Source organism: Chinchilla lanigera, unplaced genomic scaffold (genome assembly GCF_000276665.1).
Source record: "Chinchilla lanigera isolate Chin_1 unplaced genomic scaffold, ChiLan1.0 scaffold00013, whole genome shotgun sequence".
In the NCBI taxonomy this organism is placed as follows: Eukaryota; Metazoa; Chordata; class Mammalia; order Rodentia; family Chinchillidae; genus Chinchilla; species Chinchilla lanigera.
The window spans coordinates 4,062,771-4,077,457 of record NW_004955414.1 but is presented as its reverse complement, the minus strand read 5'-3'; the positions used below and the strand labels follow the sequence as shown (position 1 = coordinate 4,077,457).

The window sequence follows — 14,687 nt, the reverse complement described above, 5'->3', positions numbered from 1 at the left end:
AAACGGGAGGGCCGGCTCAACCCGGACATGCAGGGATTGCAGGCAAAGTCTGTGAGATCCCAGAGGCCCTGAAGGAGAAACACACCAGTGGAGCAGAGCCGTGAGCACAGCAGGCTGCGGCAGCTGGTGGGTTATTCTGGAAGAGTCGTCCCGAGGAGAGGGCAACTGGCTGGGAGTCGTCTTGGAGAGGGGCCAAGTGAGCTTGGAACTCAGAGCAACTGCTGGCTCCAGCTACTGGCTCTCAGTGTCAGGGTCAGAGAGCTGGGTTCGAAGCCACAGGAGGTCAGAGAGCTGAGCTAAAGCCCAAAAGAATCTGAATTCAAGCCTGCAAGGGGAGCACAGACTGCTGCAGGTGAAACAGGTCTGGTTCCAGCCCCACTGCAAGAAATCAGCCAGAACTTCAAGGGAACTAAGCATGCATCCTCCCTGCGATTTTCCACTAGCCCGCCATAATGTTACAGCTGGCTTGCTGGGATTAATCAGCTGAATCTCGACTCTTGTCTGCCCACGTTGTGTACCAATGACAGCAGAGACACACCTTGAAGTAGACACATTTTTCTTTGCTTTTTTTGTCTTTCTTTTCTTGCTTTACTTTCTTTCTGGTGATCGTCTGCAAAATATCCTTCCAAAACATTTCAAATTTCTTGCTTCACACTAAATTAGGAGATGACGTTTTCTAGTTACTGGATATGTTTATAGTCATGGGCAAACATCTATAAAAAGATGTGAATATCAAATCTTAACTCTAAATGCTTCCTGAAAGCAATAGTATTAGTCTTATCACAAATTTGTCAAATAGATCTTGCTATTAGAGAGAAGGAAATAACACCTTTTTTTTTTTTTTTTGGTACCAGGAATCGAACTCAGGAGTTTGTACTTGCCAGGCAGGCATTTGTGCCACTGAGCTATATCCCCAGCCCAGAAATAACACTTTTTGAGAGTCTTCCAGTCATATCTTCCTTATCTTATTCAATCTTTTTTTGACCCCCCAAAAAACCCTACTATACAAAGGTACATTATAGTATTTTAAATTAAACATTGGATAAACTAAATTGCCATAGTTGTAAGCCAACAACGTTTCAATATTGACATGTTCTTGTAATACTTTTATGTTTCATTTAATAATACTCAATTTTAAATTGAGAAAATAAGCTTTGAAGGTTTTAAGAAATTTAAAGACACACATGTTAAGAAGCAAAGTGATGATTTCAGTTTGTATCAGTTTGTCCAAAAAATTCATGCTCTTTTCACAACAGCACAGCACTCCCATTAATAGTTTTACTCTTTGCAGATATTAATGTATCTGAAAGTGGAGCTGAAAGTCACTCGTGCCCAGGGAAATCTAATTTTAGACATTTATATTAGCAAGAATTGGATTTATTGCATAAAGGCTTCAACAAATTAAACTACATAGATCTGAAATCTGTGAGTTAAGTCGAACATATTTTGTACTTTTAGCTGATATACTCAAATTTAAAACCAGGAGTTTAGGGCTGGTTTTCTTCAAGCAAACCATAATTAAGGAAACCTTGCAGATCTATTATGAGCCAGAAAAGGAAACCCTCCCAAGCCCTTCACTGGACTCATTCTTTCACTTTCTTACACCTGAAAAAATGCCCCACATGATCATAGCTAAACAGTCCAGTGATAGGTTGCACAGCCCCACTCCAGTCCCAGTACTACAGAAAAACACCATGGAATGTAATAAACAGAACACAGACAGTTCCCACTAGCAAATAGCATTCCCAAGTAGGAGAACATTCATGTTGATCCTCTACATTCTTGTGGTTTAATATGAATCATTTTTTTCCAGTTGGAATCCATTAATATAGACCACTGATGACATTTGCTAGGTTTTCTCTTTAGATATTCTGAGCTATGGAAGAAAAAAAGGAAAAAGTACTTTTCACTTTTTGTTTGCATAACTCAATGCACTTTACAAATGTGAGTTCAGGTTCATGCGTTTGAAAGCCAAGAGAACTGGAAAAACTCAAAGGCTCAAAGTAACTCATAAAGTACTTTGACCAAGACAAAGAGCACTCATCACCCTATTTCACCAGCATTCTGAGTTGGTTCTGTGTAATTTTTGTTCCATCTCTCTCTTCTTAGGACACCTTCTCTGTTCCTGAAATGCATATTCCTATATGAGACGGGACAAGTAGTTTACTCAGGATAACACACTAAACAGAAAGCATACAAGGAAGAGCATGTTAGGGGTAGGAACGCTAACAAAGAAAACCAAAAGTACAGCACAGAGAAAAACGAAAGTTGTTTGGATTTGGATCACCGCCACTCTGGATCCTTCCAATGGACCTTAGCTTTGTATGAATGAAAATTCTACCATGGAAAAAAGGAATGTAATCAAAAAGCTATTCATCATAGATAACTTCTTAAATAAAATTTAATTATAAAATGTCTATCTTGTTTTTTTAATCTCAGATATACAACATGTGTTCACTTTGAGTACATAACTCATCTCTTTTTGCCTTAAGAAATTTCAGCCTTAATAGTTTTGATCTAGGTCTGTAGATCCTGGACAATTTCTAAATCTATAAAACCCATTAAAATATACAATCTTCCTACATAAAACACTGTGTTGGGTTCATTTATCCATAGATGGGAGCAACTGTCAAATTCAGCTTTCCAATTTCTAAATATGTACACAAATAACCTTGATGGAATTCTATACCTTCTAAATCGGCTTGTGCTTCAGTGCCATTGCCAAAACTGAAAAGAAACTATTTTTCAGAAGACACTAGCTTTTTACCATAGTATTTAAACTTTATCACATCACAAAGTTTTATTAAGACATAAAACTAGGCCTGAGGAGAGGGTACACCCCTCCAGATGATTTTTTTCTTCTATATTACTGTCACTATTATTTATAATATGGTATAGACCTTCAGAATCCTCTTCAGTAGCTATTCACTGTAACAGTAAAATGTTTTAGATGTTAAGAGTTGACTTTACTTTTTCATGGTGAAGACAAAACTTTTTTAAATTACTTTCTTCAAATAATCCTTAATGACTTCCAGGACAGCCATGCTGTAAGACCATGGCTAGAACTGTAAAACCTTGTTGGAATAGCCATAAGCAGAAATAGTGCATAACAACCATTTCCCATCTGTAATGCTTTCAGGTCCTCAGAGCACATCATGAACTTTTACAATGCAGCCCTTAGCAGAGCACAGGAACTTTTACATATTTTCCTGGGGTACAAAATAATAAGGTGAATTATTATTTAAAGTTATGAAGGTTGAGTAGAGAAAAAAGTATTTTTAAAGCTCTTTCTAGGGAAAAGGCAAGATACTTTAATCAATTGAGAATTTGCATACAAATCCTGCTTTTCTTAACTTCCTCTAAACGATAGAACCCACCATGGAGAAAAGTGAGAATTCTGACATAGAGTACATTAGGAACTTAGCATGATATTAAGCTCATGAAAATAGTTCAGTGACTGTTGCTCTATTATTTATTCTAATTTACTTTTAGGATTCATAATAATCTCATGAGATAGATACTATTTTCCTTGTTTAAATGTTGAAAATTTCAAGTTCCAATGAAGATTAATAAAAAGCATTAATTCATTTTTGAATGAAATGTATCCTACCTCAGATTAAAGTTACACCCAATAATCACTAACTTTGTGTGAAAGATAGGTAGCAGCATGTATCCTTCTTGCTCAAGAAGGATCAGGAGGCAGATAGAACTGAAACTGCAATGTTACAGCTAACCAGCGAACACACAGGCTCATTGTCAACCTATTTATTAAGCCCTGTAATGTCAGAACAAAGGACATCTCCCTGTCATACATGCTGTTTGCTATATTCCTAGAAAATCCCTTCTATTTTATGTCTCTGAATTTTTTTAAATTTAATTTTTAATTTTTAAATTTAATTTTACATCTCTGAATTTTTTAATATTTAGTATAAACACAATAATTTATAATATTATTTACTACTATTCATAGTATTGATATCCTTAATACGAAATAGCACTATTTATAGCAAAAGTTACTATTTTCTGAATGCCTATATAGTACCGATTAAGCATTGCACATGCATTTCCTCATGTAATGCAACTAACCTGAGAGTACAGTTGAAACCTTATTTCAACAGAGTTGAATTTAGGCTCAGATAATTAGTCTGCCAAAGTCATAAAGAGAAAAAAGGAGCTGAACTATATATATCCCAAACCCATACATATACATCCCCAAAAACCATGATCTTTTCAGTAGGAAATTATGGTTGATTTTCTTCTCCAGAATTAGTAAGGCAATTTTAAAATCAGCTTCTATGACCAACACAATCTGTAACATGATGGACGTGAAGAAACACTGATGAGGCACTGGATAACTCAGTTTTGCTCAGCGCACATACCGCAGGAATCTGACTACACTGAGTTTATAAGATAAATGGACATAACAAGTCCCACAGTCTCCATAACGTATCTTAGTTCTAAAGGACCCTTACTGTCCAGGCAGAGTGCCTCCAGGAAAAGCAGGCACAACTGCTGTAATTACAACCATTACAACTATTACTAGCTTCAGCCGTATGCAAGACAAAACAGCTCCTCTGTATTCACTGTCTTCCTCTTCTGGGAGTCAGTTACCTCAAGTCAAACTTTTCCTGCCAAGATTTACACACTCTAAATGAACCACCCCTGCTCTTCTCCACAGGGTGCTAATGTACTTTATCTTCCGTTTTGAAGCGTGGTGGGAGCGAAGATGTGTAATCACAGTGTTCAACGTAACCATAGGGTAGGGCCAAGACTACAATTCTACACACAACTGAGCTCGAACCTCACAACCCTTCCCTAGATAGGTGTGGAAAGGCTCTTTGTAATGTGCTCTGGAATGCTAGTACTCACCTGGGACTCCAAAATTAAAGAAAATAAACCATATTAATCTCAGATTGGCTCCTCAAAATTCATGCCTTACTTCCAGAAGACTAAGAAATAAGACAGATGTTACCAGCTAAGCATTACCCCCAAAATTCATACACTGAAATCTTAATGTGCAATACCTTGTGGGATTGTACTTGGGGATTAGGAAACAGACACCCATAGAAGGAAGACCATGTGGAGATACGAAAAGAAAGTCATCTATAAACCAGGGAGAGAGACCCTCAGAAGAAATCAACCCTGCTGAAACCTTGTCCTTTGAATCCAAAACTGTGCTACTTTGTTATGACCATCTTAACAAATTAATGTAGCCGATGAGACAGACAAGTCCGACTTGAATTTAAGAACAATCTATGTTACTTTACTTCTGGGCAAGTACTTATTAATAGATAAAAAATAAACACAGGCACTCACACAACCTCACACAGTACCGTGTTCTGGAACATTGACAGGAACCTTAACTAAGAGTGAGAATTCCAGGTTCTAACACTAACTCTCAGACCTCTCCAAGTAAAGCAGAATGAGAGACTGTGGTCTAAGGTATCAAAAGACACAGGTTCACACTGGACTCGCTGTGTGACCTCAGTAAAGTTATTGAATCACTGAAAATTTGTTTCTTAATTGTACAAGAAGTGATTATTTCTATATTCTAAGGTTGTTATAAGTACTAAATTAAATATGGAGAATAACTAAGTTTATAAAAGAGGCAAGAATTACACCCTGCGTATTGTATTCAATCAATAAATAGTAAAAACTGCTATTAAATTTAACAATATTAAATGGCTGACATTTGATTGCTCTAATCTACCAAAATGATAGTTCCATATGTTTGAAACTAATATGTTCCACAACACAGAAGAGCACAACAGTTCAGAATACAAGTCTGTTGAAAAGTGAATGAAGAACATATAGTTCATATATGCACAATGAAATCTTTTCCCAACTTCAGTTAATACTTAATTGTTTGATCAGTCTTGCATACCTATATCTGGTAATCTGAGCAACTACTTTGAAGATAACAATATGTGATATAACAACATTGTTAATTTCCTATCACCTTGTTTGAAAATTCTGTGTTGTTTTTATTGTTGTTTGTCAATTTGTTTTGGTTTTGATTTTTTATTCTCTTTAAACTAAATTTGAAAAAAAGAAAAAGAAGAAAATCATGTCACTTGCAACAACATGGATGTACCTTAGGGATAGTGTGTTAAACTGAATAAACCAAACACAGAAAGAAAAATACCACATAACCTCATTTATACATGGACATAATAAAGTTGAATTCAGAGAAGAGTGCAAACATGGTTTCCAGGGGGTGGAGTGGAAGGGTGTGGCTGGGGGATGTTGGGCAAAGGATAAAAAATTTCAGTTAGGTAGGAAGAGTGCGTACCAACTCCCACAGGAGTGTGAACATTAGGTATTACAAACATGTATCAATAAAAATAAATAAAAATGATCTACTGTATGTTACAGTGACTATAGTTAATAACAATGTATCCTATTCCTAAAAATTGGCAAGGAAGCAGATTTTAAGTGTTCTCATCACAAAAAAATAAGTATATGAGGTAACAGATACATTAGTTCTCTCCATTCAGCCATTCCGGAGTATGCATGTATTTCAAAACACTGTGATGGCTATAATAACTATACACAAATTGTATTTGTCAATTAATTTTTAAAACAATTTTTAAAAAATACAGGTAGAACCTGGGACCAGAATCTTTTGGGCAGGAGTCCTACCTCTGTCACTCGCCGGTAAGTTACAAAATCTCTCCAACTCAGTTTCTCTACTGCAAACCAAAAACGTGAAAACACTTATTATAGAAGATAGATGAGCTAGGCATGGTGGGGCAGGCCTGTAATCCCAGCACTCGGGAGTCTGAGGTAGGAGGATCGTTGCAAGTTTAAGACCAGCCTGGGCTACAAAGTGAGCTCAAGGCCAGCCTGAGCTGTAGGATAAGACCATGTCTCAAAAAGACAAAAAAAAAAAAAAAAAAAAATAGATGAATAGATTAAATAAATTAATTAACACAAAGCTTTTAGCCTAATACTGAGTCAGTCCTCACTGATGTAGTCTGCTATTAATATTTACATTACTCATTTTTAAAAGAAGGAAGCAGCTTTGAAAGCATCTGAGGTTCAACTTTCAACTCTGTGGTGTATTGGACAGCACTGATAAAAGAGACTTATGCAGTAGATATATAAAAAGGATATTAAACACTGAGCTCTAGAATTTTGATAAATAGTAAAATCAAATATAATCCAAATAAAAATGTCCGGAATTTACTTAAAAATTATCTGAGAATTCAAAAGCAATGATAATGTTGAAAATGTACTTTTTATTTTGAGGACCAGTCAATAATATTTCTTAGCATCTTAAATCGTTAAATGTTTTAAAGTATTATTTAAGATAAAATGAAAAACTGTGTCGGGGATGTAGCTCAGCGGCACAGCACCTGCCTGGCAAGAGCAAGGCCCTGAGTTCAACTACTGGTACCAAAAAGAAAAAGGAAAAAAAAGATAAAATGCAAAGCTAGTATTCCATACAATGTAGAGTTTAATACTTTTCAGGGGAAAGGGTATTGAAAGGTGGGGAAGGGAAAGAGGAAAAAAACAATAAGCAAAGCATGTCACATACAGGTACAAATTCCCTATGATGAATGTTATAGTGTATATCTAAAATGTACCAATAAAATAAAGTCACCCTCCAAAAAACTGATCCAGTGGGTGTGGTGTCCACAGGAAAAAAAAAATTTCCCTGCTTATGTTCCCAATTATTCATTACAGCGGGCTAACAATGGACAACAGAATCAGTAGATCAAATAATGACCAAGCCACTAACTCTGTAGGCGACCATGAGCATATGACTTCAATCTCACTTTTTTATTTCAGAAGAAAATAAAAAGAAATCTATGTAAAGATACCAAAACGCCCAAGACTGACACTCTTTGAATTGCTATCTACTGTGAACAGATAAAGAAGAGAAAGAAGGCAGCTAGGTATGATGGCGCACCCCTGCAACCCCAGCATGTGGCAGGCTGAAGCAGGAGAATTGCTGGAAGTTCAAGGCCAGCTTCAACTACATACTGAGCTCAAGGCCAGCCTGAACTACATAGCAAGACCCTGTCTCAAGAAAAAGAGGAAAAAGAAGAATACAATGTGATCTCTTCAAAGTAATATAACCCATTTCACCTGTCAATAAACAAAAAAAAAAAAAACTTGTTTCAAGAACAGAATGTTGGGGCTGGGGATTTAGCTCAGTGGCAAAAGCATCTGCCTGGCAAGCGCAAGGCCGTGAGTTCGGTTCCTGGTACCGGAAAAAAAAAAAAAAAAGAACAGAATGTTAAGAATAAAAGCAAGTAAAAACTAACAGCTAGCTAAAAATAATACTCCCTGGATGTAGCTCAGCGGTATAGTGCCTGTCTGGAAAGCACAAGGTCCTGAGTTCGATTCCTTGTACAAAAAGGATAATAATAATGGCCCCTACACTGAAACCACAGTGCATACCCTGGCAATTCTGACTAGTGACTACTATTCTGTGCAATAAAAGCAAAGAGCCAATGAGCAAGCCTTCTTCTGAAATTCATTAGAAACATATATTCCTTTCAGCAGAATCATAGCTGCCCAAGTTGGTGTAAAACCAACACAGTCTTCAAATTTTAGGTCTACTCATTAGAGGCCAACCTCTGACCTGGAGCAATTCACATGGCATCAACCTTCTGTCTCTGTAAAAAGAAATGCTGTGATATAACTCCTAGGACTCATGAAAGGGTAAATTAGTTAATGTTTCTGGAAGATAATGATTGACAAAGAAATATCCTCCTGGGTTTCACTAGAAAGTTAGTAAGAATCCGGTCACTCAAAGTAAGCATTTCCAAAGGAGCAAAAAAGGTTCATGACCGTTCAGCAGATCTAAACATTTCTGAGAAAAACACAAACAATTTAAATTCTCAACATGACATCATAACCAGATTGAAATTGAATAGTCTATATACAAATGTTAATTTGAAGGGAAATAGTATATAAAGCCAAGACATATTGAATCTGCTAAGATGAAATACATTTTCTTCCCAAGTTAAAGTATTTATGTCAATTAAGTGATATTTTTAAGGTCAAACTACAAACCTCATCTCAAAAAATGGGTAATGATGAATACGAGGGCCTCCATAGGTAAGAGTTTTTGTCAAACTGCCTCAACATTGAAAAAGAAATAGAAAACTAAATTATTCAAGATTCCTCAACACAATATTCTCTATTAAAGTAAACAGTAACCATATTTCCTATGTCTTAAAATAAAACAAATTTCATCTCAACCAATAAAAAGTCTTCTATTTAAAAGATTGCTATAAGAGAGTGAATAAGTTGTCATTTGATTTATTTGTTTGTTTTGATGCTTACTTTGGCTTTCTCTCAAGACATTTCTTTCTCTTAAGTCCATTATAGATTCCAAAACTCAGAGATGCCATCATTAAACATCTCCTAGGAAGTGAACAGTCTAATTAGTACGTTAACTCGGGCATAAACCAACCATGACCACACTGTCTGGATGGTACCAGTCTGGGAAAGAATATTCAGGATACATGTTCACAGCACATCATGATTACAGTGTCGTGGGGAGTCAGTACGTGTACATGACACAGTTGAACACTTCACTTATAAAAATCCACCTCCAGAAAGCTCAGAGGATAAGGCATAAGTCTGAGAGGGTTTTATAGTTAAAGCCAACAAGTAGAGCTCACAGTTTTCTACCTAATACAACTCATGTTTTGTGGAGAAAAGAAATGACTGACATCCTGATGTACTTTTTACCAAGCTAGTTTCCTGGTTAGTCATCTGCTTTAAAACAAAATGATAACTTCAGCTGGCCACAAAGGTAAGACGATTTTTCCCACAACCTATACTGAACTGTCCAGAATAAAAGGCATTAGCCACATAGGACCATTCAAATATGTTACATGTGCCTATGGTTACCCAAGAATTTAATCATTAGATTTAGTAATTTTATTATTGATTGATTGATTGATTTGAGACAGGATCTCACTATGTTTCTCAGGCTGCATTCAAATTCCTTGGCGGAAACAATCCTTCCACCTCAACCTCCAGTTGGGACTACCTGGCATTCACTTGTGCTACATATAAGAGCACGTCTGCAGCACCGTAGTCACTGTGTATGAATCTGCTGTCTTAGCCTGACGTGGTGGCACACGCCTGTAATCCCAGCACTCGGGAAGCTGAGGCAGGAGGATCCTTGCAAGTTCAAGGCCAGCCTGGGCTACAAAGTGAGCTCAAGACCAGGGTGAACTGCAAAGTGAGACCCTGTATCAAAAAAGACCCAAAAAAAAAATCTGCTGTTTCACTTGTAAATCTTATGAGATTAAAAATAAAGATCTAGGGGCTGGGGATTTAGCTCAGCGGCAAAGCGCCTGCCTGGCAAGCGCAAGGTCGTGAGTTCGGTTCCTGGTACCGGAGAAAAACCAAAAAAAAATAAATAAATAAATAAAAAATAAAAATAAAGATCTAATATCCTTTTAAGAATTTAGTGATCGAATTGTTATATGCATAAGAATAAAAACACATAGTGTATTCCAAGTAATTAATAGAAAAAAAGACAATTTTTAAATAAAAAATAATCTCATTAATTTTTAAATAATGACTATACGTCAAAATAATAATACTTTGGATATACTGGGTTAAATGCATTTTTAAGTGAATGTTTCCAGCTTCCTTTCACTTTATGACTTACATTATATGTCTAGGGAACAACAACGAGAAAGAGTAATATTAATTAATCCTCTGAGTGACTGAGATGAGCCAAGAAATAGTCTTTAAAAGTGTCCACTAAAGAGAAAAGCAGAAATCAGAAAAGACTGTATTTTTACATTCTGCTTTTGACACTGACCACCCAAACACTTCGGAAAGTCATACACCTTCCTTGGCCTATATTTCTTGATCTGTAAAATGAGAGTTGCTTCTTAGCTAAAGCAAAATGCTTATAAAATGCCCGGCATATTATAGGTTCATGTAGAGTTGAATGACTAATTGTTTGCAACACAATGCAAAGAGCTCAGGCAATTACTAAAAATTTACTGCTCCCTATATCTTGTCTCCTTGCAGATAAGGCATTTTGTGTGGACCCTTCCAGCCACAATACTAGGATAACTTTGTGCCACAGTGCACTTTCCAGGTGAATGGCGGCAACCTTTATACTTAAATGCTATTATCAAAATCTCCAGAAAATAGATAGATGTACTATTTCCATTTGTGCCTTTAAATGATGAACTGTGAGAAATATCATCATGATTTCTATGAACCTAAAATTTCCGTGGAACTAAATGAAACTTACCATATCAGAATATTTACGTCCTCTCCAGGACTTCTATATTTCTGTCATGGTCAAACTGAGTGTTTGATAAGCACTAACATACACTTGTCTAAGACATTAAGTTAACACTTTATAGTTATGAAAGATGTAAAACATGGGGTCGAGCAATATTTATTTTAAAATTAACTTATCTCACTGTTGCACTGTACTTTTTCCAATTTGAAAAGTGCCTGGAAATTCTTATTCTATGAAACCATACCACAGTTATAAGATTAGAAATGTAATCCCAGAACAAATAGATACCCCTTCATAAAGTAAATTGTAAAACTACAGTTCCTCTTCTTTGCACTAAAAAGAATATATTGGTTGAAATATCAATTTTAAAGTGGTTTAGATGAGGCAATGACTGGAAAACTCAGATGGGTAACTCCTGGGTACAAGGTGCAAGTGTGAAAGTCATAACTCATCTTTCAGCATGATGTCAAGAAGGAGCGTTGCTCTTCTTCATAAGAATTCTCATAAATGTTGGCTCCTGACCAGATGGCTTAATGTTCACCTCACGTGATTAGTTTTATGCTTCCTTGAAAAGTACCTCAATGCCCTCTCTTTTTATGAGTTTGCTGTCATTTTTGCTGCAGTCCTTTCATCAGTCACTTTCTTCACTCACTTCATTAATATTCATGGAGGCCCATGTGCTGGCAGTTCCTGGGCCACCCCAGCTTGTCATACCATCTAAATAAAACCAGTAACGTGGGGTGGAAGTAGAGAGCTACAAAATATTTTGTAATGTTTTAAAAATGTGTTGGGCTGTGTGCGCGAATGGATATATCATGGATTTGTGTGTAATCTTCATCTTATCTGACTTGTAACCAAAGAAAAATTGAAGTTAAATTATGCAAGATACAAGCTCACAAAAGTTAACTGGTTCCTTTCCAACTAATTAGTCTTCTTACAAATAAATTTTTATTTTAGTTTACACTGTGCTGCCGAGCTAAAATCCAAAGTTCATCTACAGCTTTCCAAGTTATTGCAATAATATCCCAATTCTTAGATTTTACATTAACACAAATACCTGCTGATGCAGAACAAATTTCACCTATCCAGAATTTTTGTAATTCTCAAAGGTCTTCTTCAAGTGGTTCACCAAGTCAGATAAGAAGTCAGATAAATCTCCCGCTGGAAAAAGGCCTCTTCATTAATTCACACCCAACGGCAAATTTCCAGGAAATAAAATAAGAATGACAGGCTAGCAGACCTACTAAGTTTATCAGAAAAAGACTCATTGTTTTGAATTGTAACTGTCTGCTCACTAAATTATATGCAAACAGAGGGGAAGGGGAAGGTTTTACTCTCTGTGCCTATTAGGCAAGCACAGATTTTAAGCCCAGCAGGCACCTACCCTGCACTCCCAGCACTCTGAAAAGATAAGGCAGGCGGGTTTGAGCCCAGCCTGAAGCCTGAACATACCGGGAAGAATTTGTCTCAAAATTTTAAAAAGGAGGAAAGAAAAATGGAGGTTGGGGATGTGGCTTAGTGTAAGGCTTTGAGTTCAATCCCCAGAAGCAAAAAAAAATGTGCAGACTTCATAACAGTTTCTGGATGGCTGAACAGAGATTACAGGATGACAGGATGCTTACATTTTATAATTTCCAATAAAATGAATTTGTTTTTGAGACTACGAGGTCTCATCCTACTAACTAAAAACACAGGTATGAAACATTTAAAAATTAGTGTAACCCACTGATTATGAAAAATGGCATTTTTTGTAAAAAAAAAAAATCAATTAATATTAACTCAGGTGCAACTTACTGCAGGCTTACCACCTCCCATCACAACCTGGGGTGCCAAAGCTTAAAGGTAAATAAATTCTGTACATGAAAAAAAAATGAGAGAACCAGATCCATTAAAGTTATCTGAAGTAATTCTAAAACTATGGAAAACAAAACAATACTACTCATCTTTAAAATGTGTTCTCTCCCTCCATGAGAAAGAATGACAAATCTGCTTGCTCAGGTGCCCTAAGATTCTGCAATATATTGTGGATCTTTTGCTTGTTCTTTAGAAAATGCAATCCCTTACACAACGTAAAATGTCATCAGTGATGCTGTTTTTTGTTAAGGGATCAAATAGGAAATGACAAAAAAGGATGAGCCAGAAAGAGAACAGAGAAAAGAAAAACATCCATATGAAGTAAATCAGAGCCTAGTTTGGACAGCATCACTCTCCTATCAGACCAAAACACTTAGAACCATAATTAGCTGCAAAGCTAAGGTAAGCAACCGAGAACTACCCAGAGATGACCAATCCCATTAGACATGCACTCCATGAGATCCAAAAATACAGTGTGGAAATCCTCTGGATGAGCTGATGGAAAGGTTGAAAGCCATGATCAGTGAAAACTAAGAACCCTCAAAGGTTGATCTTCCAGAGGAAGCAAAGCCTCCAGGGCATGTCAGAGTTTGTGAAAAGGAACTTTCTCAGGCACTACTAGCCTGGTCTGGCAGGTTCATTCATTCCACTTTAGCTGATGTTACCTTTAGTTCTTTACCAAAAAAAGTCAATTTTTCTTACCTAGACAAGTGTGAATGATAAATCAAGAAAACTTGACCACGTTAGATATCAACAAAAGTTTGTAAAGTGTACAGCAAACGTTTCTTTGATGAACAGAACTGACCAACCCTTGGGACAATGTCTGCTACACTAAACCCCTTCCCACAGGTCACCCAAGTTCTACTTACGCCCAACATCTGGTGGAGGTAGTGATACTCTGGCCCTTGATTGTACAGCAGGAAGGTTTTCCAAAAAAGTAGGGCATTCAGGGAGAGCCAAATGAGCTAAAACAATCAAAGGGATGGAGGAAACAGGCATTAAAAATAAACACCACCGGATGAGTGAGGCCACATTCTCTGAACATAGTACTTTGAATGCGAGAGCAGCAAGTGATTGCAGGAAGCACTCTCAATTTAGCAGAGAGCTAGAAAACCACTCCGAGGAAAAGCTGGCCCTGACCCGTCCCTGGGACCTAAGAACAAGCATTTGGGTGACAAGTGGCCTTCCCGCCCATCTCCCAACCAGGACGATCTGCAGGTATCCCCTAAGTATAAAATAAAACTTCAGTCAGTGACAGCACTGTGTCCTAAGCAAACAGCGCCAATCTGGGAACAAGAGCAAAGGGGGGCATGTCTAAGGGGTTAAGGACCGTGCCCCCGCAAGCAGCGCCCCCTGCGCGCAGGGCCGGGGGCGGGTGTCAGCGCTATCTCTGGGCTTTAGCGGCAGAAACTTTGTTAGTTGAGCAGGTTCGAGTTAGAGACAGAACTCCGCGCGCTCAGAAGACGCAGCCCGCGGCCCTACCAGGCAGAGGTGCTTCGCGCCCTCGTTGGCCAGCCAGCTCCTCCGGGACACGGCCATGCCGCGCTGCGCGCCGCGCGGGGACGCGGCGGGGCCTGCGGGGCGAGGGCGGGTC

At 37.5% G+C, this 14,687-nt stretch overlaps 1 protein-coding gene across 2 annotated transcripts in view; it reads right to left on the bottom strand.

Annotated features, from left to right (window-relative positions):
* Nox4 (NADPH oxidase 4) overlaps nucleotides 1-14,687 on the bottom strand; it is a gene marked incomplete in the record, with an annotated part of 157,696 nt that overhangs the window by 142,575 nt on the left and 434 nt on the right. For both annotated transcript variants that reach the window (XM_005379729.2, XM_005379726.2), the window contains 2 exon segments: nucleotides 13,963-14,058; nucleotides 14,576-14,687. Coding sequence is in view for 1 of the 2 variants with exons in the window: in XM_005379726.2 (XP_005379783.1) it covers nucleotides 13,963-14,058; nucleotides 14,576-14,632 (153 nt within the window).